This window comes from Rhodnius prolixus, unplaced genomic scaffold (assembly GCF_049639745.1).
Source record: "Rhodnius prolixus isolate KJV_2025 unplaced genomic scaffold, Rpr scaffold_7, whole genome shotgun sequence".
In the NCBI taxonomy this organism is placed as follows: Eukaryota; Metazoa; Arthropoda; class Insecta; order Hemiptera; family Reduviidae; genus Rhodnius; species Rhodnius prolixus.
The window spans coordinates 6,824,601-6,847,420 of record NW_027411582.1 but is presented as its reverse complement, the minus strand read 5'-3'; the positions used below and the strand labels follow the sequence as shown (position 1 = coordinate 6,847,420).

General features: G+C 32.6%; 2 protein-coding genes across 14 annotated transcripts in view; both read right to left on the bottom strand.

The window, feature by feature from the left end:
- Positions 1–1,020: 1,020 nt before the first annotated feature.
- On the bottom strand, positions 1,021–8,830 carry LOC141446849 (CGG triplet repeat-binding protein 1-like). 3 transcript variants are annotated; one of them, XM_074113730.1, is made up of 5 exons: positions 6,141–8,830; positions 4,082–4,210; positions 3,528–3,715; positions 1,789–1,985; positions 1,021–1,224 (listed from the first exon to the last, which is right to left on the bottom strand). In XM_074113730.1, exon 1 carries the CDS (start codon positions 8,471–8,473, stop codon positions 7,559–7,561), a length of 915 nt encoding a protein of 304 aa, XP_073969831.1. In that variant the 5' UTR covers positions 8,474–8,830; the 3' UTR covers positions 1,021–1,224; positions 1,789–1,985; positions 3,528–3,715; positions 4,082–4,210; positions 6,141–7,558. The 3 variants fall into 3 exon arrangements, with proteins under 3 accessions (XP_073969831.1, XP_073969832.1, XP_073969833.1); XM_074113731.1 differs by lacking the exon at positions 1,789–1,985; XM_074113732.1 differs by lacking the exons at positions 3,528–3,715; positions 4,082–4,210; positions 6,141–8,830 and adding an exon at positions 2,337–3,316.
- A 1,160-nt stretch (positions 8,831–9,990) lies between these two features.
- Positions 9,991–22,820, bottom strand: part of Liprin-gamma (liprin protein kazrin) — a 433,354-nt gene continuing 420,524 nt past the window's right edge. For 9 of the 11 annotated variants that reach the window (XM_074113720.1, XM_074113717.1, XM_074113726.1 and 6 more), the window contains 4 exons: positions 18,503–18,659; positions 17,070–17,093; positions 16,946–16,969; positions 13,270–15,798 (listed from right to left, as the gene is read on the bottom strand). In XM_074113720.1, coding sequence (XP_073969821.1) covers positions 15,550–15,798; positions 16,946–16,969; positions 17,070–17,093; positions 18,503–18,659 — 454 coding nt within the window. In that variant the 3' untranslated portion in view covers positions 13,270–15,549. Of the gene's footprint in view, positions 15,799–16,945; positions 16,970–17,069; positions 17,094–18,502; positions 18,660–22,820 lie in introns of all 11 variants that reach the window. The other 2 variants (XM_074113719.1, XM_074113721.1) reach the window with 2 other exon arrangements.

Below are 22,820 nucleotides of genomic sequence, written 5' to 3'. Positions count from 1 at the left end.
GATTATCAGCTATTAGTTCTTCTCATTACAAGGCAATTACAGCATGGTTGCAATACTTCCTTTTAGTAGGTGTAAGCGCAGGATTGCGCTTTCATGTTACGTAGGGAAGCTTTAATCCCTTCATTCTGCCAAATTTCATCAAAATGTGGCTAAGATTTAAAGAGGTATTAGTGATTATAATCTTTAGAATAGGCTTTACAAATATTGGGCTAACGCCTAATACAGCTTTGATACTGTTAAAATGCGCATATACATGAAATTCTAAATCGCATGACACCTTATTCATGAATGCCGGTCCGTGCGAAGGTAGATAGATAGATTAAACTAGGGCGGCCTCAAGGCCTACGCCACTGCGACCTCTTTGGATCTATTGTGACCCCCCTCACTCTAAAGCTCACCCTACCAGACCTATCCTTTTAAACAGCCTCTTGATGCTGGAGAGCGGCTTCCGAATTCCGTGCGAAGGTAACAAGGAGCAACATTTTCTGAAAATTCCGTTTTTACTCATTTTTGTCATCAGTTATAAAGGAGAATTTGCCTTATATTTTAAAGAAAATTTAAGAATTTTATCTTTTGTAGAAAAAGAGAAAAAAAAATTGTCAAAGTTAGATGTTTTTCAAAGTTACTTTTTGAAGATCAACTCTTATACAACTGTCCTATCGGACAATTTTAATTATGACCATAATGAGAGATTGTACCTACATTTGATGTTAAATGATGCTTTAGACTGTGGTGAACCTCTTAAGATGCATTTTCCTCGGATGTTTTCCTCGTTTTTCAGAAAATCACCGGAAATATCTGTTCAGCATAAAGGTTTTACCCAGGTCCGGTGGTAAATCGGAAGTTCTCTTTTTTTTAGACAATGGCCAGACAAATTCTTTTTCAAAAACTTTTATTACTGCTCTAAGTTTCATATATTGCTGGTGTCCTTCATCTGTATTTTCTGGAAATCGCCAACAGGATAAACTTTCGAAGTGTAGAAGGGAAAATTAGGTTGACAATTTAAATCAAAGAAAGAAAATAGAAAATGCAATTTTTAATAACAATAAAATACATTTTACATAGTTAAATTACAGAACTGATTATTATGTATAAGATGAACTTTATAAATGGTCCAGCTCCATAAAAGTTGGAAGCAGGAATGTTTGAAGGATGTATGCTTTTGTTGGATTCGTAGCCTCCAGGTAAGTCAAGAATCCAGGTTTACTCCTACACAGCAACCTTCTGAAATACAAGGTAATGAAATACATTATTAAGATTGAGCTTAAATTTTAAATAACAAGAAACAACCCATTCATAAAAAATAAATATCTTTTAAAGTTTATGAAGATTATTTTAGTAATTGAACCCTCCTCTTTTCTCACTTTCTCGTAACTGCAATTCCCAATCAGGAACACTCACAGAATTTTTCTTTTCGGTTTTAGGTTTAGAAATAATAAACAGGTGGGACACTTTCTTAATGAAATTTATTTTTCTTTAAATTTTCAGAGGGGGATTAAGTACTAAACCTCCCGGGATGTATGATCCTGCATCACACATACATATAAGTATATCTGGTATTTACTTTTAAGAAAATAAGTATATCTAAAATTCATTAATTATTTATTTATCTATTATTAAATAAATTAATAATAAAAAAAAGGTGTGTACTTCAACCGAGATAAGTCTAAATATTCTAAATTAACTTCACGTTTTGTCATTTCTGTCATAATTACATATTTAATGCTAAAATTAAAATTCATAAAAACTATCTCAACGACAACTTAGATGAACATGAATAAAAATTACCTCGTTTCTCTAGTTCGATAGCAAACATTAATTTCATTGAAGACAATTTACTGGCTTAAATGAAGCCCGAAAACTCTTCTTTTATAAAAATTCCTTTACCATCATCAACATTCTAAATGGAGATATCATCTTCTAGTTCAAAAATTTCGAAACCTTGTTTAGAAAGTGTATCTAGGTGTCTATCACCAGATAGTTGGCTACAAAAGAGATAATTTGATGACTTATTAGTAAGGAACGGATTTTTATGTATTTAAAAATGCCAAATATTTAATTAAAATATGCATTTATTTTCGTCAATTATGTGGAAAATATGTGATTTTCTTAAAATATTTTCTGGAATATTTAAGTAAAATGGACATTTTTTTTTATGAAAATGGATTTTTTTTTTTTGGCAAGTTATAATTATTTATACAAGAAAAGAACATTTTTACAATTTATAATAATTTATTAGGAACAATGTAATTTGTTTTTACAAGTTATAATGATTTATACAACAAAGAACATCAGCATCACTGTCAAGTTTTCCAATAACTGCATTGGCAATATACCTGCCCTCAACGTCAGTGGTTTCATCAATTGACACCCAAATCGGTCCATCTTTGATATGTTCTCGAATTTTCGTTAGTGTATCTTTATAGATATCTTCCAGGTAGTTTTTCCGCAGAGTGCTCTCGTCAGGCATTTTTTTCCCAATATAGGTCTCTAAGAATCCTTTGAAATGAGGATTTTTAAGTTTGTGGAAAGGGATATCTGCTCTAACCAAAGCCCGACACAGATCTGTACTCAGAGTAGACTTACTTGATGATGGAGATGTAAGGAAGGCTTGATAGGACGTCCTCTCTTTATTTCTGTTTTTATTCTCTATGTGCGATCTGGTGGCAATATGTTGGGTGACTTGGGAACGTTGAGAGCAAGAAACGCGCTTGTCACAAGCTGTGCAGTACAAAATGTCTCCATCACTTCGAAAAAGTTCTGCTGGAAACTCGCGAAGATATTTAGCAACCAGTTGTTTGTTTGAGGCCGATGTTCGTGGCATTTCACCCAAAAAAGAATACACTAAGTGACCGAACGAAATGAATTGGACACTTCAACGAACGAGCTGAAAGAACAGACAACGTCAGACAACTTCAAAGAACTAACAAGTGCCCGTCACTGTTTAGCAGCATTCTGAGTAAATTACAATAACCATTGTACCCACTGTGATTCACAGCCCTACAGTCTGTGGTTCACAGTTCCTGTCAACCACCTCCCAATTATGAAAATATGCCCAAAATGAAAAATATGAAAAAATATGTACATATTTTGATTAAATATGTAGAAATATTTATTTATTTTAATCAAATATGTATAAATATGCGATAACATCCAAATATGCGGAAATATGTGAAATAAAAGTAGACTCAAACGGCTTAAAAAGTGTCAGTATGAATACTTCTAGTTGAAAAACGTCTGTAAATTGCCTAGAAAAAAATATGTAAATACATACGAATCCGTTCCCTACTTATTAGCATGAATATTGAACTTCTTAATTCTCTGGTAGCTCACTATTAAGAGCACTATTTCAAAGCGAATTTCTAAGAAAACCTCAATTTATAATTGATTCAGTTTCTCTTTTTAAATTATGGCCTAAAATTCCCAAGATTTGCTTAAAAAAAAAAGCACTCTAAGCATGCCAGCACTTTATCTTTTCAAGCTTTTTGATCTTTAAACTAAGTTATCTTATTAAGTTCAGTTCTTACCTGCACTAATTGTTTGTAAAAGTTTCTCCATTCGCTCTATTTTAAATGTAATTAACTTTCTTTGCTCTTCAGTGCATTTTTAATTGAAATTTTTAAACATATCATTTCCAATTTGAGTATGCGGTGATCAAATGAACAGATGTACTTCAACTGAAGATACTTTAAAACAGTTTTCGGTAACCAGATGGCTGTAAAAAATAAAATTTTGATGAAAAAAAAGAGAAAATTTTAATTATAAAACAATTCTCTTAGAATCTGGAAGAAAAAACATTGTTTAAAAACAAATATTTAAGAAACCCTTCCAAGACTGGCATCTATATTCTGAAACTCAAACTATGAATGAACGACTTTAAAAAAAAAAAGAATTCAGTTTAATTCTACTGAAAATTAATACTTATATTTGTCACTCTAGATCACATTTAGTCTCAGAATTTGTTTTAATAATAATTACAAAAAGTAATCTAAAGAAATATTTAAAGAACTATAAACTTTAATTCAAAAATTATAAACAGAATTAAGCATTAAAAGAGGAACAAACAAAAAATATAACTTACCAACAAAATGTATTATGAAGTTTTATATTTTTGGTTCTTTAAAAAAAAAGAAAAAGTAATTGAAGACAATTAAATGACCCTTGATTAATAGTAAATAAAAGATGGCTCCTCTAATCAGACTCCAAGATCCTAGCACAAAAAAGAAGAAGAAGCTGTATATTATAAAAGTACATAATTTGATTTTATTTTTATATAATTAATCAAAACGTATTTTTACAAATATTTAATTTTTGTAATTATTAAATTAAATTCATTCTTTTTATTTGAAAATAATTGAATTAAATCATTTATAGAAAATTCCCCAAAATGTTTTGAAAATTAATAAAAAACCTAATAAAATATTAATTGATTTCTAAATATGATTTTAATAACTAATTTTTTGATGATTAAAAGAAAAAAAAAATTAAATATTAAGTAGCCCCACTTCCTTATCTTACATAGTCTCTCTACGTATGGGGTCCTCAACTGAATCCAGATATATAAGTGACTTTTTATTTCTTAATTATTATTTTAAATTTAAGATTTATAAAGTAATTTATGTTATTAATTTATTCTTTGGACTTTGTAGAATCAAAATTATGTAAAATTTAGTTTGTATTATAGTGAATTTTAAAGTTAAAAGTGAATAAAGAGAGTGGGTCTCCAATTTTGAAAATTCAATATGGAGTAAGTAAAATTAAGAAGTTATTTTTCATTTAATAGGCTTTATTCTTATTTCTCACTACTAAAATAACATATAAATGAGAATTTAAAAGTTCAGTTATTATTTTCTTTAAATAATAACTTTTAATAATGTAAATTTTTTTTTGAAAATGATTGGGGCCCATATATTAGATTCAAAGGTAGTTCCAATATGGCCGAGCATAGAATTGCTTAGTTGAAAGTACTTTAGTCTTTAATTTTTTAACATTTTAATTCATTTATTTCAAAGTAATTCACTAATAAAATAAGTTATCTACCATTTTACTGCCTAATACTTTATTAAATAATAAGATCGATTTATGGGATTTTCTTCATCTACAAAATATCGATCTAATTCTCTTCCATTAACTTTTTCCTTTTGTAATAGGTTCAATTTGAATAATTTTTTTTTTCATATCTTTTAACTTAACTTTTAAATTTAAAACAATTCCAGTTAACAATGATAGTTTTTGATTTTGCTTCTTTTTTTTACTTCTTTAAGTTATTTCTATAATGATGGAGTTATTACTAGTATGAATTATTTTTTGAACAATTTTACTTTTTCTGAGTTTATAGGTTTTTTTTTAGCATGGACTAAAAATAAAATAATTGAACACATTTTTGGTAAGATTTTTGTTAGAATTGTTAAAATGGGTAATTTTTTAACATAAAATTAAAAAAATTAACTATTTTATTGCTTAAGATCAGGGTCAACTTTCTGTAAACTAGAAAAAAATGAAATAAAATTCTTTTTGAGATTTTATAAATCTTTGCTAAATTGTTTCTACCATTTTAATTAGGTAATCCTAAGAACTATATTTTTAAGTTTATTTCCAATGTTTTTGGTAAATAATTTTTTATTAAAAAACTAACATTTTTGGTTACAGCTTTGCATTTTTAAAATATTATTTGTTATTTGAATTTTGTCTTGTGCTTTCTGTTTGGGAATTTTTAACCATCTTCAGGTTAGAATTAAATTGAAATGGAATAAAGTTTATTCCCCAATTACAGTCCTAATTTTCTGTTATTTCTTTCTTTTCTTGCCAATCCTAGGGGTTTAGATCATTTTCAGGGCTTAAATCTGGTTTAGTGATTTTGAGTGAGTTGTTTAAAGCTACAAAGATCTTTTTCTTTTTTATTCTTTCTTTAAAAATTGTCAATCTAATTTTTATGTATTTTTTTTTTTAATTATAGCTGCATGATGTGATCGTTCTGAGATAAGGGGATGTACTTGGCCAAGCTGTAAAAATGCAAGCTTTTCCAGAACGTTCTGAGGACGCCACGAATTCAAGAAGTGTTTGGTAAGTCAAATTCTGTTATTTCATTTTCTTTTTTAAGTTTTAGCTTTTTAATTTTTACTTTAAAAAGGGAAACTAACCGATGTTGTGGTTATAAAAGAGTTAAACTTATCTAAAATGTTGACTCCATAGTTCTCCAATCAGTACTTCTTCAGCAATCATAACTCTTTTTTTTTTTAGCCCATTGAATGAACGATTACTGCACATTTCGATTTGATATCATTGTGATATTAATAAAACACTTGATTATTTATTTTTACACTCTTTAAAACTCCTTTCACAAAATTATTCACATGTTAACAAATTCTAAACACACAACTATGGAAAACAAAGGATATATTATACCCCCACTTCTTTGAGTTATGTCCATGTGTTGGGAAGATAGTTGAAATCTAATTCGAAAAGTCAGTTAGTTGTTTATTTCTTAGAAGGGCTCCCCTCCAGGGGGCTCCTCAGTTAAAGTTCTTGTTCGAATAAATGGCAGCAATAATAGAGAACTGCTACAATTTATTTTCTACATTTTGAATTTCAAATTATTATTATTTATTCAATATTTTTCCTGTAATTTTTACAGTTCTTTTTTTAAAGAATCAACTTCACGATTAGCTAGTGAGATTTAGTTTTATCTAATAATAATTCAATCTAACGCACCTTTTTATAATTTAAGTATCTACAATTTTACTTATACTCATGCTAGATGTTCTACAGCATTTAGGTGGAAGTATTGTCTATCTTTGTAGCCCCACAATGGCAGTACCTATCTTCATGATATTTCGTTTGCCCCTCCTGGTTGCACCGAACGAATTAAGTGCCCTCTTATTTATTTACAAGTAAAGTTTATTACAACGGGTTGATTTTTAGAAATTTGGACAGAATTTATAGTTTTGTCTCTTCTATAGTTGAATCAAAGATTGCAGCTATTTTTTTTTTTTTTTTTTTTTTTTTTTTTTTTTTTTTTTTTTTTTTGTCCGGCGCATCAACTGCGAGGTTATTAGCGCCTCACACTCTTTCATTTTCCACTCGAGCTAGAATGGCGCTTGCCCAAAATACCCAGCATCCGAAACAACGCCTTTGAATGGTCAAAGGCGGAGGGAGCTAAGGAAGTATGGTATTATGGTCTTGACTTACTCTCTTTACCATCGCATCCGACGACGGGGAGAAGTCAGCCCAACGTTTCGCGCCATTCTCTAACTAGTATCAGGGGATTGCTAACGAAATCACTACCTAAGCACTAACTAAATAAATACATTCATACCAGAAGATACATTCATACTAGAAAATACACTCATATCAATAAATACATTCTTACTAATAAATACATTTATACCAGCAAGTACATTCATATCAATAAATACATTTTTACTAATAAATACATTTATACCAGCAAGTGCATTCATACCAATAAATACATTCTTACTAATTACATACACGCTTTCTACATTCACTCTGGAGGAGTGTACTCGATATTCCACTCCTCGCTTAAGATATCCTAACTGATCTAAATTTTACTATACAAGTTACTACTCTTCAAAAAGTCAAACAGTTTTCCTATATAAGGGGAACCCTCTTTTAAAATTGCCCGCAAGTTACATGGTAGCCCTGTTCTTTGTCTCTTTCCTTTAAGGGCCTGACACTCTTCTAACATGTGGATCACGGTCAGACTCTCTCTACATAGTGGGCATTTCGGCTTTCTTCCGTTCACTAGCAGGTATCCGTGGGTGACTCTTGTATGCCCAATTCTGAGTCTGGTGAGCACTACCGACTCTCTACGCGGGAAATTCTCTACTATTTGATTAAGCACTTGTGGCTTAATTTGCTTCAACTTCTCATTTAAGAGATCCCATTCGGACTGCCACTTTTTAAACATGGAGTACTTTGCAAATGTTTTTACGTCGTCCGGTCTGACAGGGATGGCTAGATCCGCATTTGAGCAGGCAGCCTGTTTGGCCGCTGCATCAGCTCTCTCGTTTCCAGCCACCCCTATATGACCTGGTACCCATACAAAGATTACCTTTTTATCACATGTATTCAGATTATGCAATGTCTCATGGATACGGATAATAAATGGGTCGTCTGAGAATCTATCCTGAAGGGCCTTTATTGCGCTGAGAGAGTCTGTCAGCACCAGGACTTTAGAGTAATTTCTTTCAGATATCGTTTTTAATGCTTGCCAGATGGCATACATTTCGGCTGTGTACACTGTAGCATGCGAGGGAAGTGTCCACGTGGCGGTAACTCCTTGAGTGTAGATGGCACATCCTACACCGTTGCATATCTTCGAGCCATCAGTGTAAATGGGTCGGTAATCCATATAGAAATTTAAAATTTCTAAGAGTTTCTGCCTATAAAGTACGGGAGGAGTTTCTTCTTTCTTATGTGCTGTCAGATCCAACCTAATTCGTGGAGAGTTCATTAACCAAGGAGGAAAAGAACTATATCTCCAAGACTCCACTGGACCAATTTCTAGCCTCTCCGCTTCTAGTACACTTTTAGCTCTGACGCCCAGAGGACGCGTCCGCGTTCTCTGCTGTTGAAATTGGTGGTCGTAAGGGCTCTCAAATAAAGTCGGATGCAACGGATGGGTTGGTTTCCCCCATATTCCAGCATAATACGTCAATGTCAGCGATTGCAGCTATTGTTGTTCATTCTTTTTGGTGACTGATTCATAGTTTCAATAGGATGAAAAAATAATTACCATTTCAGTCGTGATACATTTATTCTGCCGAGCTTTCCACCTAGGGACTAGGTCATCTTCAGGGCTAGTTTACAAAGTAATATTTTTACATTACAGGGTTGGTGTGTCTTCTCTCTTGTCAGTCCATGAACAAACAAGACAGAAGACACACCAACCCTGTAATGTAAAAATATTACTTTGTAAACTAGCCCTGAAGATGACCTAGTCCCTAGGTCGAAAGCTCGGCAGAATAAATGTATCACGACTGAAATGGCAAATTATTTTTTCATCCTATTGCAGCTATTATTTGCATTTAAGGACGCTTCAGCAAAAATTTTGGTATTATTACTTACAGGGATGGAATTTCATCTTATTGTTCAAATAAGGGTATCTTTCAGTACCTTTAAGAGTTAAGAATAATAACCGCTCATAATTAGTAATACGTTAAGTTGTTGCCAGAAGGTTGCAGCACTGGTGCACTTTAAATTCTTTTTATCTTCTCTAGTTTTTGGTAGAATTTATTGATTTTCTTCAATTCATAAGACCAGCTGTTTATGGATCATTTTTCAAATTATTGAAGATAAATGCTTAATATTTAGATTAAACTCGAAACTATATTTTCAGTATTAATTTAAATAGTAAGTGCGTGTGCATATTTTATTCGATAATCTTAAAAAATATCGTCCCGGCTGCAATTAAGAAGCATTCAGCTTGGCCACATTATAGTTCACGATCTCTGAGCGTTTTAATGGAATTCTTTGTGCTGGAAATTCCGTTATTTCTGACAAATAAAACCTCCTTTTAGTCTCAAATACTCTTTACGTCAGTTTCATCAATGCTACCCTCATCTTGGAACTGACTTAATTACAAAAACGCACATAGACTAAGGACTGATGTAAGTCTCATCTACAAAGACCAGTTTTAGTATCGTCTCACTACTAGTTCTCTCGCAGATCTCCCGGACTTTTCTGCTTTCCTAATTCACTTGAGGCTCCTCTTTGGAGAGACTGGTCGTTTGTATCACTAAAAGGATTCTGCTTCCTTCCCCAATAGAAGAAAGTTGGTTGTTCACCTTTCATGCCACAGTCTTGGTCATTACTTCGACCAAAAAAAAATACATCTATCACTGGAAATAGGGAGTAATTATTTTCTTAATTGAGTTTTCCATTAGCAGATAGAGTTTCAGAGGCAACTTTAAGGTCCATTTGAGCTATTCATATTAGATTAAAATAAATATACAATCAAATAAGCGCAAAAATTCTGAAATTTTCATTTTATTGGTAAAAGGAATAATTAACACAATTCCTCTTTTTTATATTTTCTTTTGTACAAAAATATCACAAATAAATACAGAGAGAAATCATTTGCTTTATACTCAAAAAAACAAACAAACAAACAAATTAATTGTTTACAGGAGAAATTACAATAATTAATAAATTAACAAATATTACAATAATTTAATTAATTATTAATATATTTAATTTTTTTGGTGATTATTTTTTATAAATCGCTTAATTTAAACTTATCTTAATTAAAAATTAATTCAATAAAAATTTATGCCCGTGGAAATTCCAAAAAGGAAAAGTAAAAACCGTATTTTAAGCAATTTAAAAAATTAAATTACTAATCAAAAACAAGCATAAATATTGCACATTTTGTACTTATGCATAAATTTTTATATTTATTCTTATTTTTTAAATAATGGCCAGGTACACACAAAAGAAGGTTATTTATTTATATCTATATTAATTATTAATAAATATTATGGTTTCATTTTTATATTAAATAATCAATTATTAGTTTTTTATTTAATTAATTTACGGTGTAAGCGGAAATAATAATTGAAATAGTAATAATAGAATTTATCACACTCAAGTCTTTATTCAAATATTGAAAAATAATAATAACAATAACATTTAGCAGCCATTAAATTCTAAAATAATAATTAAATCATCATTTTATGATCAAGGAATGTAATTAGAGTTTTTAATTGTTACGTTATACATTGTATTATACATACAAAACATTTTTTTTTTAATTTTTGCACTTTGGAAACATGGCGTTTATAAGTTTCGAACCTAATTTAGGCAAAATTGTGATTCATTTGATCAGCGATAATATTACGACTTCCAAATTCGATGCCACAATTTATTGTACTTATATTTTTTTATAAGAAAAAAAAAAATCAGATTGCTACTTTAATTAAACGATTTTTAATTTCTTTAAAATTCAGTTTGGAAGAGTACTCATTACAAATTAGTGGTTCTTTACTCTTATCATGGGGAATTACCGAGACTTTCTGTGGGATCTTGTTCCCAGTGTTCTGTGGGATATCCCACTTCCCAGATTTTGGAAGAATACTTATTTCAAATTAGTGGTTCTTTACTCTTACCATGGGGAATTACCGAGACTTTCTGTGGGATCTTGTTCCCAGTGTTCTGTGGGATATCCCACTTCCCAGATTTTGGAAGAATACTCATTTCAAATTAGTGGTTCTTTACTCTTATCATGGGGAATTACCGAGACTTTCTGTGGGATCTTGTTCCCAGTGTTCTGTGGGATATCCCACTTCGCAGATTTTGGAAGAATACTTATTTCAAATTAGTGGTTCTTTACTCTTACCATGGGGAATTACCGAGACTTTCTGTGGGATCTTGTACCCAGTGTTCTGTGGGATATCCCACTTCCCAGATTTTGGAAGAATACTTATTTCAAATTAGTGGTTCTTTACTCTTATCATGGGGAATTACCGAGACTTTCTGTGGGATCTTGTTCCCAGTGTTCTGTGGGATATCCCACCTCCCAGATTTTGGAAGAATACTCATTTCAAATTAGTGGTTCTTTACTCTTATCATGGGGAATTACCGAGACTTTCTGTGGGATCTTGTTCCCAGTGTTCTGTGGGATATCCCACTTTCCAGATTTTGGAAGAATACTTATTTCAAATTAGTGGTTCTTTACTCTTATCATGGGGAATTACCGAGACTTTCTGTGGGATCTTGTTCCCAGTGTTCTGTGGGATATCCCACTTTCCAGATTTTGGATGAATACTTATTTCAAATTAGTGGTTCTTTACTCTTACCATGGGGAATTACCGACACTTTCTGTGGGATCTTGTTCCCAGTGTTCTGTGGGATATCCCACCTCCCAGATTTTGGAAGAATACTTATTTCAAATTATAGGTTCTCTACTCTTATCATGGGGAATTACCGAGACTTTCTGTGGGATCTTGTTCCCAGTGTTCTGTGGGATATCCCACTTCGCAGATTTTGGAAGAATACTTATTTCAAATTAGTGGTTCTTTACTCTTATCATGGGGAATTACCGAGACTTTCTGTGGGATCTTGTTCCCAGTGTTCTGTGGGATATCCCACTTCCCAGATTTTGGAAGAATACTTATTTCAAATTAGTGGTTCTTTACTCTTATCATGGGGAATTACCGAGACTTTCTGTGGGATCTTGTTCCCAGTGTCCTGTGGGATATCCCACTTCCCAGATTTTGGAAGAATACTTATTTCAAATTAGTGGTTCTTTACTCTTATCATGGGGAATTACCGAGACTTTCTGTGGGATCTTGTTCCCAGTGTTCTGTGGGATATCCCACTTCCCAGATTTTGGAAGAATACTTATTTCAAATTAGTGGTTCTTTACTCTTATCATGGGGAATTACCGAGACTTTCTGTGGGATCTTGTTCCCAGTGTTCTGTGGGATATCCCACTTCCCAGATTTTGGAAGAATACTTATTTCAAATTAGTGGTTCTTTACTCTTATCATGGGGAATTACCGAGACTTTCTGTGGGATCTTGTTCCCAGTGTTCTGTGGGATATCCCAGAGATTTCAGTCCACACACTGGAAAGTATAGCTTACGCAGATGGTTATTAAGTATTAAACCATTGGTTAAACTCAAACTTTACAATGAAAAATCAACTTTAAGATTAAGCTCAAAACAGTACAGACTCTGCTTAATATGTATAATATAGTAACTTCCATATTTCATATATATATATACACCTTGTTTTACAATTTATTTTAAATATTTTAATTGAAAATGCAGAATTATTGAAAATTTACTTATAATAGTACTTTCTCTAACAACAAGAAGAGAAAGTAAAATTAATTCCAGCTAACTCTCAAATTATTAACCCTCAAATTAAAAAAAAAAATATATATATTTTTCAACACTTTTGCCAAAAAATGAAAATTTAAATGACTTTGAGACAAATTCGATTAAATTGGTCCTCAAATCGTTTAAAAACCATTTATTAAATTTAATGATATTTTTTTTTTAATACCCCCGGTTTAATGATGTTTTTATTGTAAAACATAAATAAATAAACATTAATTACTTAAGAATTCTAAAATCTAATCAAAGAAATGAATAACTTAATGCTTCTGCAACAGCCTTTGCTTGATTAAGCACAATTATTATTATTATTATTATTCTATGATTAAATTCTTTGGTTATGGGTTTACCAAACCCTCTAAATAAGCGGGATACCTACATTCAATTTTTAGGGCTATTTGATAAGGGACTTTCTTATTTTTTTTTTACTAAATCTTCTGCTCGTTAACGTTAATTGCAAATGAATGCAATTTTTTGTTATTCATTTTAAGCCTTTACTTGTTAATATCTTTGAAAAAATATAATTAAAATTTTTGCTAATTAAAAAGACATCTATCCCATATTTCTGTCAAAAAATATTTTTTCCCAAAAACTATTCTTTCTTAAACATTTGGTACATCTTCTTAAAAATTCCTATTGTTTATGGAATTATTACATTTTTATTTTTGTTAACATTAAATATTGTCATTTCTTTGTTTTTGTGATTAATTTAAATTCATTATTCTATATAAATACACCGAAACAAATATGTAGTACTTTATGAGGGATATTAATAGCTGAAGATTAATCATTTATTTTTATTATTATTATTATTATTATTTTACGTAAATATAATTTTCTAATGATTTAAATTCAAGTATTCCAACTCACAATTTTTCTACATCATAAGGGATCACTCACAAAGGGCGAACCTTTTTACTTTGTTAGGAGTGAATACAAAAAGATTTCTTATTATATTTGACGTATTCCATTATAGCCCTTATTTGTTAAGTAGTACTTCGGCCACTCAGAACCTTGGAACGTCTTTTTCAAGTATATTTTTGAAACATCTATTATTCAAAAAGCCTCATTATGGAAAGCTTCAGCGCGTGGTAGGTAGCCCAATCCTGTCTCTAAGTTTTTCGAAGCCGCATCAATCAAATAAAATCTTAGCTTTTAGTCTTCTGAAGTGGATTTACTCAGCAACCGTTAGTTTCCCTTGTTAAACCTCAAAAGAAAAAAGGTTCATTAAACGTAAATGTAACCATTCAATTACAGACATGTCTGGCACCCATAACGCGTAAAATTTCTATTCCTGCACACGGTTTATGTATTTTTTTTTTGGAGGGGATACTTCATACCACCTTCCTAAATGGTAACTTGTGAGCTCAGGTAACTGGTAAGCTAGTCATCTGGTTAATAATTGGGGACGATAATTTCTTAGCATGCAAAATAGGTAACTTCTTTTCTGTACAAGAGTTATAGGCTTTACCAAGGTACTAGCAGAATCATTTTTTTTTTTTGTACAAGTAGCTGGGTGTTTTAATGCAAATTAGGTTCTCTAGTTAGAGTGCTAATTCTTATAGTTCCTGTCAACGTCACTTCCGGTAATTTATTGTTAATTCTTTGAATATATTTATGTAAGTAAAAAGTAAAGTAATTGCCTATTTTTTTCAGGCGGGGCTTTACGTCCAATTACTACTAATTAGGGTGTCGTGGACGGAGGCGACTAGCAAACATACTTTACTGTAAATTTCTTTTATTAACCATTAAATAAAATCCAAGGCCTCTAGACCGGGCATCGAACCCAGTACCACAATGCATCTTAGCTTTACAGGCCTCGCCTCCAACCGCTCGGCTACCGTGGCGCCTTCTTTGAATAGATTTATTATGTGAACGGATGTATTAAAACAATGTTCTTGTCTAATCACTGGTAAATTTTGAAACAAATCTGTTCCGGCTCTAGACTAAATCGTAAGTTTGGTGGAGATGTAATCTTTTAATTTATTTATAAGCGCAAATACTTTAAACTTTTCAAGCCCTTCCAAAGCACCTCTGAAATTAAGCCCAGATTAGGTTAGAAAAGGGGCCGGCGGATTAAGAGTTAAGCCCAAGTGAATGATCCAAAAAAGTTTCCTCCGCAGATTAACATTTCCTGTTTTAATTTTGAAAGCTTGTCTAGGATATAAATATTTTTATTTTCTGTTTTTTTTTTTTTTTAGTTTCCATCTTGAAATTTGGATTATCTAGGAACGGGAAATTGTTGTATCTAGAATGTTTTTATACAATTGGAAAATATTTAATTAATTATTCGGATATGTTTAGGCGCAAATCTAGGAAAATCATTTTTGTTTAGAATGAAAAACAAGATATTGTGGGGAAAATAGTACTGACATTTCCCAAAACAAAGTTGTTTTCCATAAATTCACTTATAATTATTTTGTTTTCTTCACATATTTTTCGTATTCACTTATTGTCTGTAGTTTTTGGTTTTTCTTTGTACCAAGCCGGCAATGTTTCCAAAAAAAAGAAAAAGTCACTTTATCTCATAAAGTACATAACATTCATATAAAGTCTTGCAAAAAAGAAAAATACGAAAATATTTATGGCGCCGATGTTTAAGAAATATTTAAAAATTAAAATAAATAAATAAAAATAATAATTCTTTGGAATTCATACTAAAAAAATTGATCTATATAGTGAAGACTACATCAGACTGGTGTAACAGTGGTTGTACTTATGGCGTCTATATCGCCAATTGATTTCACTCGTCTATGTCGATGTGTAGGACGTCGTCTAACGATGGCCGATTGTGGTGAATCAGGACGTGCTTGGCAACTGCCAAAAGTACCGCTACTTTCGCTTGAAGTTGGTGAAACAGCTTCGTGAACAGTTGAACTTATCTCGCCATAATGTGTAGTCGATCTGGATTTTAAGCCCAAAGCTTTGGATAGTGAGCCCTAAAAAAAAAAAAAATAAATAATAATAAATAAATTTTAAATGAATTCATTAAAATATTGGAATAATCGATGGGGACTAAAACTGGGCTTAAAGACAAAGACATAACTGATTTCATCACTAAAAGAGTGCGATTTAATCTTTGACAAATGAGACTTTAGATACAGCTAATGTAATCTATTATTTATTTAAAAGTAGTTTTAAAGAATTTTTTAACAGTTCTAAAGGGATAATTTATTTCCTGCGGTTGAGTCTCAAAAAAAGTAAGACTAGAGTTAGATGCCTAAGTTTGGGTTGATATGGAGAGAGGCATCCTGAACGATGTTCAGATGTCCAGTAGCAATGGGAGATTACTCTACTTTTACTCGGTGACGATGACCCGACGGATGTTCCGAGATACACTACAGCCACTTAGGTTTTGAGATCGAAAAATAGATACGTAGAGCCTGTATGCTATTCAAGTCTACCTCTTTAGCCACTACTAGTCTATGCAAAGCACACATCCTTTAATTTCCACCAGTAAATCACCGCTGATGTTGCAATTGACCTCTGAATGTTACTGTATAAGGCTGAATGCCTTATCTGGCCAAAATATATATTTTTTTGTTATGCGGCATAATAGGCTCAGGAAAAAAAGTCTACAGAGTTGCGCTCTTGAGGTCTTAACAGGACATTCTGATCTTGAGGCAGACGAAGCCACTGTTTAGGCTTGTAGACTGGAAGGACATCTGAAGATTTTTAGCACGATGGCTTATTGCAGGATTTTGAGGAGGAAATGGGAGGAAATTCCAATAAATCTGGAACCTTCTCGCGGCCTGGAATCCCATGGGGACTGTTCTGGAAACCAGTAAGGGGGCTCAATAGATCCTTAAGGTTACAGGGCATTGCTATATCCTCAAGAATCACTTTAAAAAACTTGCTTTGAGCTAAATCCAATAAAAAGAAATCCTTTTGCAAATCTCTTTTCAAAAAAAAGAGACAGCATTCTTATCTTGACAATTAAAGAAAATGAAAATTTTCAAAACGAGATGAATATTCTGATAATTAAAGAGCCACGACCTTAGGTATCTGTGGTAATCGCAATTTGAGATACCATTCTTTAACAAAAAAGGGCACACATAAATTTGAATAAACCAGAAATTAACACACCTGAGAGCTTCTCCAAGAGGAAAACTTAAAAAATTTTGATAATTAAAGTATAAAATAATTAATAAAAGAAACAATAATAATTAAGAGCAACTCTAATAAGAAAATATTGCTTATAATATCTTACCTTTTTCCTTACCGTGCTATATGTCTATGGTTGGTTATAAATTATAAAAAGAAAATTAGTTGAAATAATTGGTAATTTGATTCTATATAGTTTAAATACTCTATTTTCTGAAAAAACTTTGATATCAAGCCTTATCCTCTCCCATTGCTATGGGCCTAAAGTAAAGCGAGTAATATTGTACTTTCAGAATTTAATGCGATTTTTTAAGAAAATACAATCACATACTACTACTCCAACGATCTAATAGAAAATACGGCTATTCCATTCAAGTAAGTTGTGAGGACAAAGTGAATCCTATTTAAAGAGAAAAAACAAAAAAAAAAACACCTTCAAGGAAAATAATTTTTGGATGGGAAAACACTTTTCCAAATACACAGTATTCTCTATTCTAACAAACGGACATGTCATAGCCGGAAAAAATGAAAAACTAGGTTTGCAATTCACTCGTACATTCACTTCTTATGTTACTAAATTTCTGTAGTAACATATGCTGAGATATATTATTAAATAAGGGCAGATTGTACATGGTCATTCAGGACATAAGGGAAACGAAGCGGCAGATTTATTGACCCAGAAAGGCTCTGCGGGACACTTCGTAGGCCCGGAGCCCTGTTTTGGGGTTCCGAAGTGTGTTAAGTCTGCGACCATTAACTTATGGGTGCAGAGTAGGTCTCAGGAGTGGTGGCTTGCCACCACTGGGCAGAGACAGGCGAAGGAGTTCATCAGAGGCTATTCGCCGATGCTGACCGCAGAATTAATCCTGTCAAGGCCGCAGGGCTATAAGGATAATTGTAGGCCTATTAACTGGCCACTGCAGGCACAGAAAACTCATGCATCGCATGGGCCTGGCAGATGATATAGCCTCTGTAGGTTCTGTCACGAAGAGGAGGAAATGGCACTGCACGTGTTGTGTCAGTGTGAAGGGCTCGTGTGGCTAAGGATGTTACTTCTCGGGGGAGGAAAAACCAAGGCCTGTGAGCTTTACTCAAGAGTCACTCTCCAGCATTAAGAGTCTGATTAAAAGGACAGGTCTGGAGGGTGAGCTTTAAAGTGAGGGGATCCACAATAGATCCAAAGGGGTCGCAGTGGCTTAGGCCTTGAGGCCACCCTAGTCTAATCTAATCTAAGGGCAGATTGTACTTTTATTTTCTGTTGTTTAGGACCAAAGCAATGGCAGAGATTTTAAAAATGAAATGCCCTTAAAGGTAGGGCACGTCTACTAAATTAATTCATTGTACTTAACGTGATATATTTATGGATGAATTATTATGTAATCTTAGCCATCATTACATAATAATTCTACTTACAGCCTACATATTTCAATAATTAAATAACTTTCCTTCATATTATCTCGGTCGCTCTATGTGCTAATTTATGGATTTGGAAAAAAAACAAATAAATAAAAAAAATGAAACATTCATTAGGTTACATACCCTAAAACTGGTTCGTCTATCCTTTTCTGGTGAATGTTCCTGTATGGGCGGCGGTGGTAAAGCTCTTGCCTGTATTCTACCAATATTCCTGCCCAACGATCCACCTGTAGTCCTTCGGCATTCTCCAATCGTGCGGTACCCTCCCTCAAAACCAGCCCTAACCGCACGAAAATTGCAATGACAAGCAACATGAACACATTGGAATTTATGAAAAAATAAAAATAATATAAATAAAAAAACTAAATTCACAACGCGAGAGAGGCAAGCATTAAAAAAAAAGAGTATTTTATTTTTTATATTATTGTTTCAAAGAAAATCACAAAGATAATGGAAACTATCTCTCACTAGAGAGCTAAAAAAAAGGAGAACAGTTTAGTAGATAAAGAAAACAAACATTAGAAATGAAATGACAAAAAAGGAAATAATGAATGATTGGATGATCCTCCTGATTAATCATGTTTAAAACATCCAATCATCAACTGGCAATAAAAGTTTTGAAGTTTTAAACAATACAGATTTGATTGGTACTACGGACATTAACTTCTTCCCAAGAGGAAGTATCCCAAGAAGACCTCCAGATGATTCATCTCTTTTGCTTTGAATTTTGAACAGCACCTTTACTAAATCATCTGATGATCTCACCTTTTTAGATCTTTAAAGTGTTATTTGCATCATTAGATCGACAAAGAAGCGGGGGCTGCCTCGTGCAGTTCAATGGTTTGGTGCAAGAAACCCTTGGAACGCTTTTTTTCAAGGATCTTGGTGATCCTAAACACGAACAACATTTGGTTACCAAACAAATCATTCCACATTAGACTGGTGGGCCACCTGAAGTAACTGAGAATGTTCAAACTTCTGCTGAATCTCTTGGGAGATGGTCATCATTTTGGTAAATCTTTACAATAGCTCCCCAGAGGCGTGGCCTAATTCGAAGTGATTCTGATTCGCTGTTACTATAGAACCCGCCATATTCAAATATAAATATAAAACTATTTATTTTATATTCACACTTAAATCTAGCGGGTTATATGGTAGCACCGAATCAGAATAACTTCGAATTCTTTATTTATTTCTTAATGGGGGGCTTCGCCCCCCACACCCCCTGATTTTTTCTTCCCCCTATACCCCCTCCTAACCTACCTAATCACCTTCAATTTTTTAATTTTTGTCACAACATTCATTACAATAATTACACAGAACAACACAAAAGAAACTACCTTATTCTGTGGAGTCCTTTTCCTGAGGAGGGTATACTTGTCGAACTCCATTCTTACTCACACTACAATCATGCTTTAATTTAAAAAAACCCGCAAATTTAAAACGCTCATACTCATAAAGTTACAAAAAAACGGCACCTCCGGTCACATACAGAACACTCGCGGGAACTATTAATACATTAATCAGGAAGCAGTTGCTATGCAGTATGTGTACTGCGCATGCGCGCTAAACATAAGCGCTACGAAATTCGCACCATCCGCACATCGACGGGAAGTAGTTTTTATTTTCCCCGGTAGGTGCTCTGCACTACCCACACCCTAAAAAAAACAGGCCACGCCTCTAGGGAGCTATTGTAAAGATTAGCCATCATTTTTCCTAGTGTATCTTTAAAATCCAAGAGTAGAATACTTTGGCTGAGCCACAAAGGAGAGTTAAAAATTTCTGATTATTTCCGTGCTAAAATTGGATGTCAGAAAATTTTCTGCAATAAATCACTCTCAAAGGGCTTTTAAGGACAAAGATTTTTTTCATCTGCCCCAACAATGGGTATTCAGATTCTCACTTAAGGAACATTTGGAAATGAAATCGATTAAAATATAAACAAATTATACGAACGAAGTATGAAATAAAGAATGAATAACCTAAAACAATTGAAAACGCGTTTAATACTTTTCTACCATATCATTCAGAGAAATTAATTTCAAAAGAAAACAAAAAATTGTGCATCACAGCAAAAAATAAAAATAAAAAACTAGTTTCAGTGAGAAAGAACGCTTATTTGTTTTTAACACAAATTATTTTAAAACAAACAACGTAACAAAGTGGTGTTTTTAAAGTAAAAGAACAAATAAAACAGCTAAATTTCCATGGCAACAATAACACAACAAGCAACATAAACAAAGTGCTGAAAATATTAGTGCTATTCTTTTGTCTAAAAATATTTTTTAAAATTCACTAACTAACTAACATGCTTTTTATAATAATTCTGTGCAAACTAATATATTTTTTTTTTTTTTCAAGATGCTTTAATTTTGAAAAATCAAAATTTTTTTTGGGGGGGGTATTTGGTTATAAAATTATTTTAGTTTAATTAAAAATTATTTAATTAAAGGAATTAGTGTTCATTTTGACGTTAGTGATTTTGGTTAATTTTTAAATTGATACAATATTTTTGCAAGGTTTATTATTAATTTATTTATTTTTTAATTCACTTTGAAATAATTATAATTAATAATTTTCTATTAAGATGATAAATATCAGAATAATAAAAAAAGTAAGTTAAAAACGCTATTATTAAAGAAGTTTAGCTATTTCTTTACGGATTTTCAAGTTCCTACGGTTGGCTACTCCAGTTTTGAAGATATACCGATAGAACTGCCATGGTACTAACCACTTTGTCTGCAGTAACCCTGTGGTTATGTTATCTGACGACGGAATTAAAACTACAGTTATTGAGAAGTCCGTATTCAACTTGTTAATTTTGGCAGCAGTAAAGTTATGAAGTAAGCCAATCAATCAGTACTCTTTGCTAATGGATTCGTAAATCAATGTTAGCTCTAGTTAACCTTAATAGCAGAGCCTCTGTTCGTACATCATTGTCCGTTCTTAGGATAGAAGCGCTAATCATGAAAAGAGTTACAGGATTGTGCTTTTGGCAATAAGTTCCATCTAATCCTTCAAAACCTTACATCGGCATCAAGCAATAGTAACGCGGAGTTCGCCCCAGCCATTCCAATTAGTGCACGTTTTAGGGATTTTTATTATTATTTTTTTTTTTTCTTAAAGATTTATCCCATTTTCGACTCCACTCTTCTGAAAAAAATGGTTTATAGGTTTTGTCTGATAGCTGAGACACTGTAGCAGCAGGCTTACAATGTTTTTTTGAGTAGTTAAACTGTAAAATAGCGGTAGTTTTTTTTAAATGTCATACAGATCGCATTGATAGAGTCGCTTGTTGATGTACAATCAGATTTTAATCTCCTTATTATTATTTTTTTTTTATTAGCGGCCGAAATACGGAGGAGTTAGACCAGTGTTTCCCAACCTTTTTTGTGTCATGCCCCACCTTAAACCTTTCTAAAATTTTTATGCCCCTCTATGTAACATACATAATTTTGAACTTTAAAAAAGTGATTCGTTCACTTAAGAAACATAAATAATAGGTTCTAGGAAGAAATCACTATGAAATTGTTAACAAAACATAGTAAGTAAAATTTCAAAACATATAATGGAGAACTGAAATTCAAATTCCAAATAATTTTAATACAGATTTTTCTATATCAATTTACTATTTTAATTTAGTGAGATCCTTGCGCTTGATGCTTGCTGCACAGAGATTTTATATTAGGTTCCAATTTGGTTAGCTGCAGTCTCAAGTCTCCACGTTGTGTTATATCCAGCCGATTTCTTTTTTTTTTTACCAGAAAATCATTTACAGCACTAAATCCACATTCAGCTAAAAATGAAGATGGAAACGGTAGCAATAGTTTTCTTGCACATTTGGTTGAATTTAGGTATTTGATTTCTGTTTCCTCACAAAGCCATGCCATCGCTCCTTTTTGTATTAAATAAAGTTTTAACTGACTCATCATTTTGCAATGCTGCAAGTTCTTCTTGATACTGCATATTTGATATACAGCGATGGGCCAATTAAGTGCCAACAACTGCGCTGTTCAACGAGTTTTTAAAACGTCCGAGGTTCCCCGCGGCAGACTGCACGCTCCGCAGGTGAACCCCGGACGAAGTTTATTTGACGACGCCAATCACCCAGTTGATATTTTGGTCTTGTCAAACGGAATTATACCTAATAATTGTTTACCGCAATTATTTAAGAATTTGCTTCTTTTTTTTTTTTTTTGTTAAATTTGGCACCGATATCTAGCATTGCATTTAGATGGCCCGGAGCGAAAGGGTTAAAGTCGTGTCGAGTCCATTATCGAATTGCCCCCCTGGGGGGGCGTGGGCCCCATGTTGGCAAACACCGAGTTAGACCAAGGTGCTGGAATTGTCTTAGTCCATTCCTGGTTGTCCCCGATTTGTTTGGAAGAACTGTTCTTATTCTTCCATCCCACCAACAAATAATAATTAAAAAATTGTATTC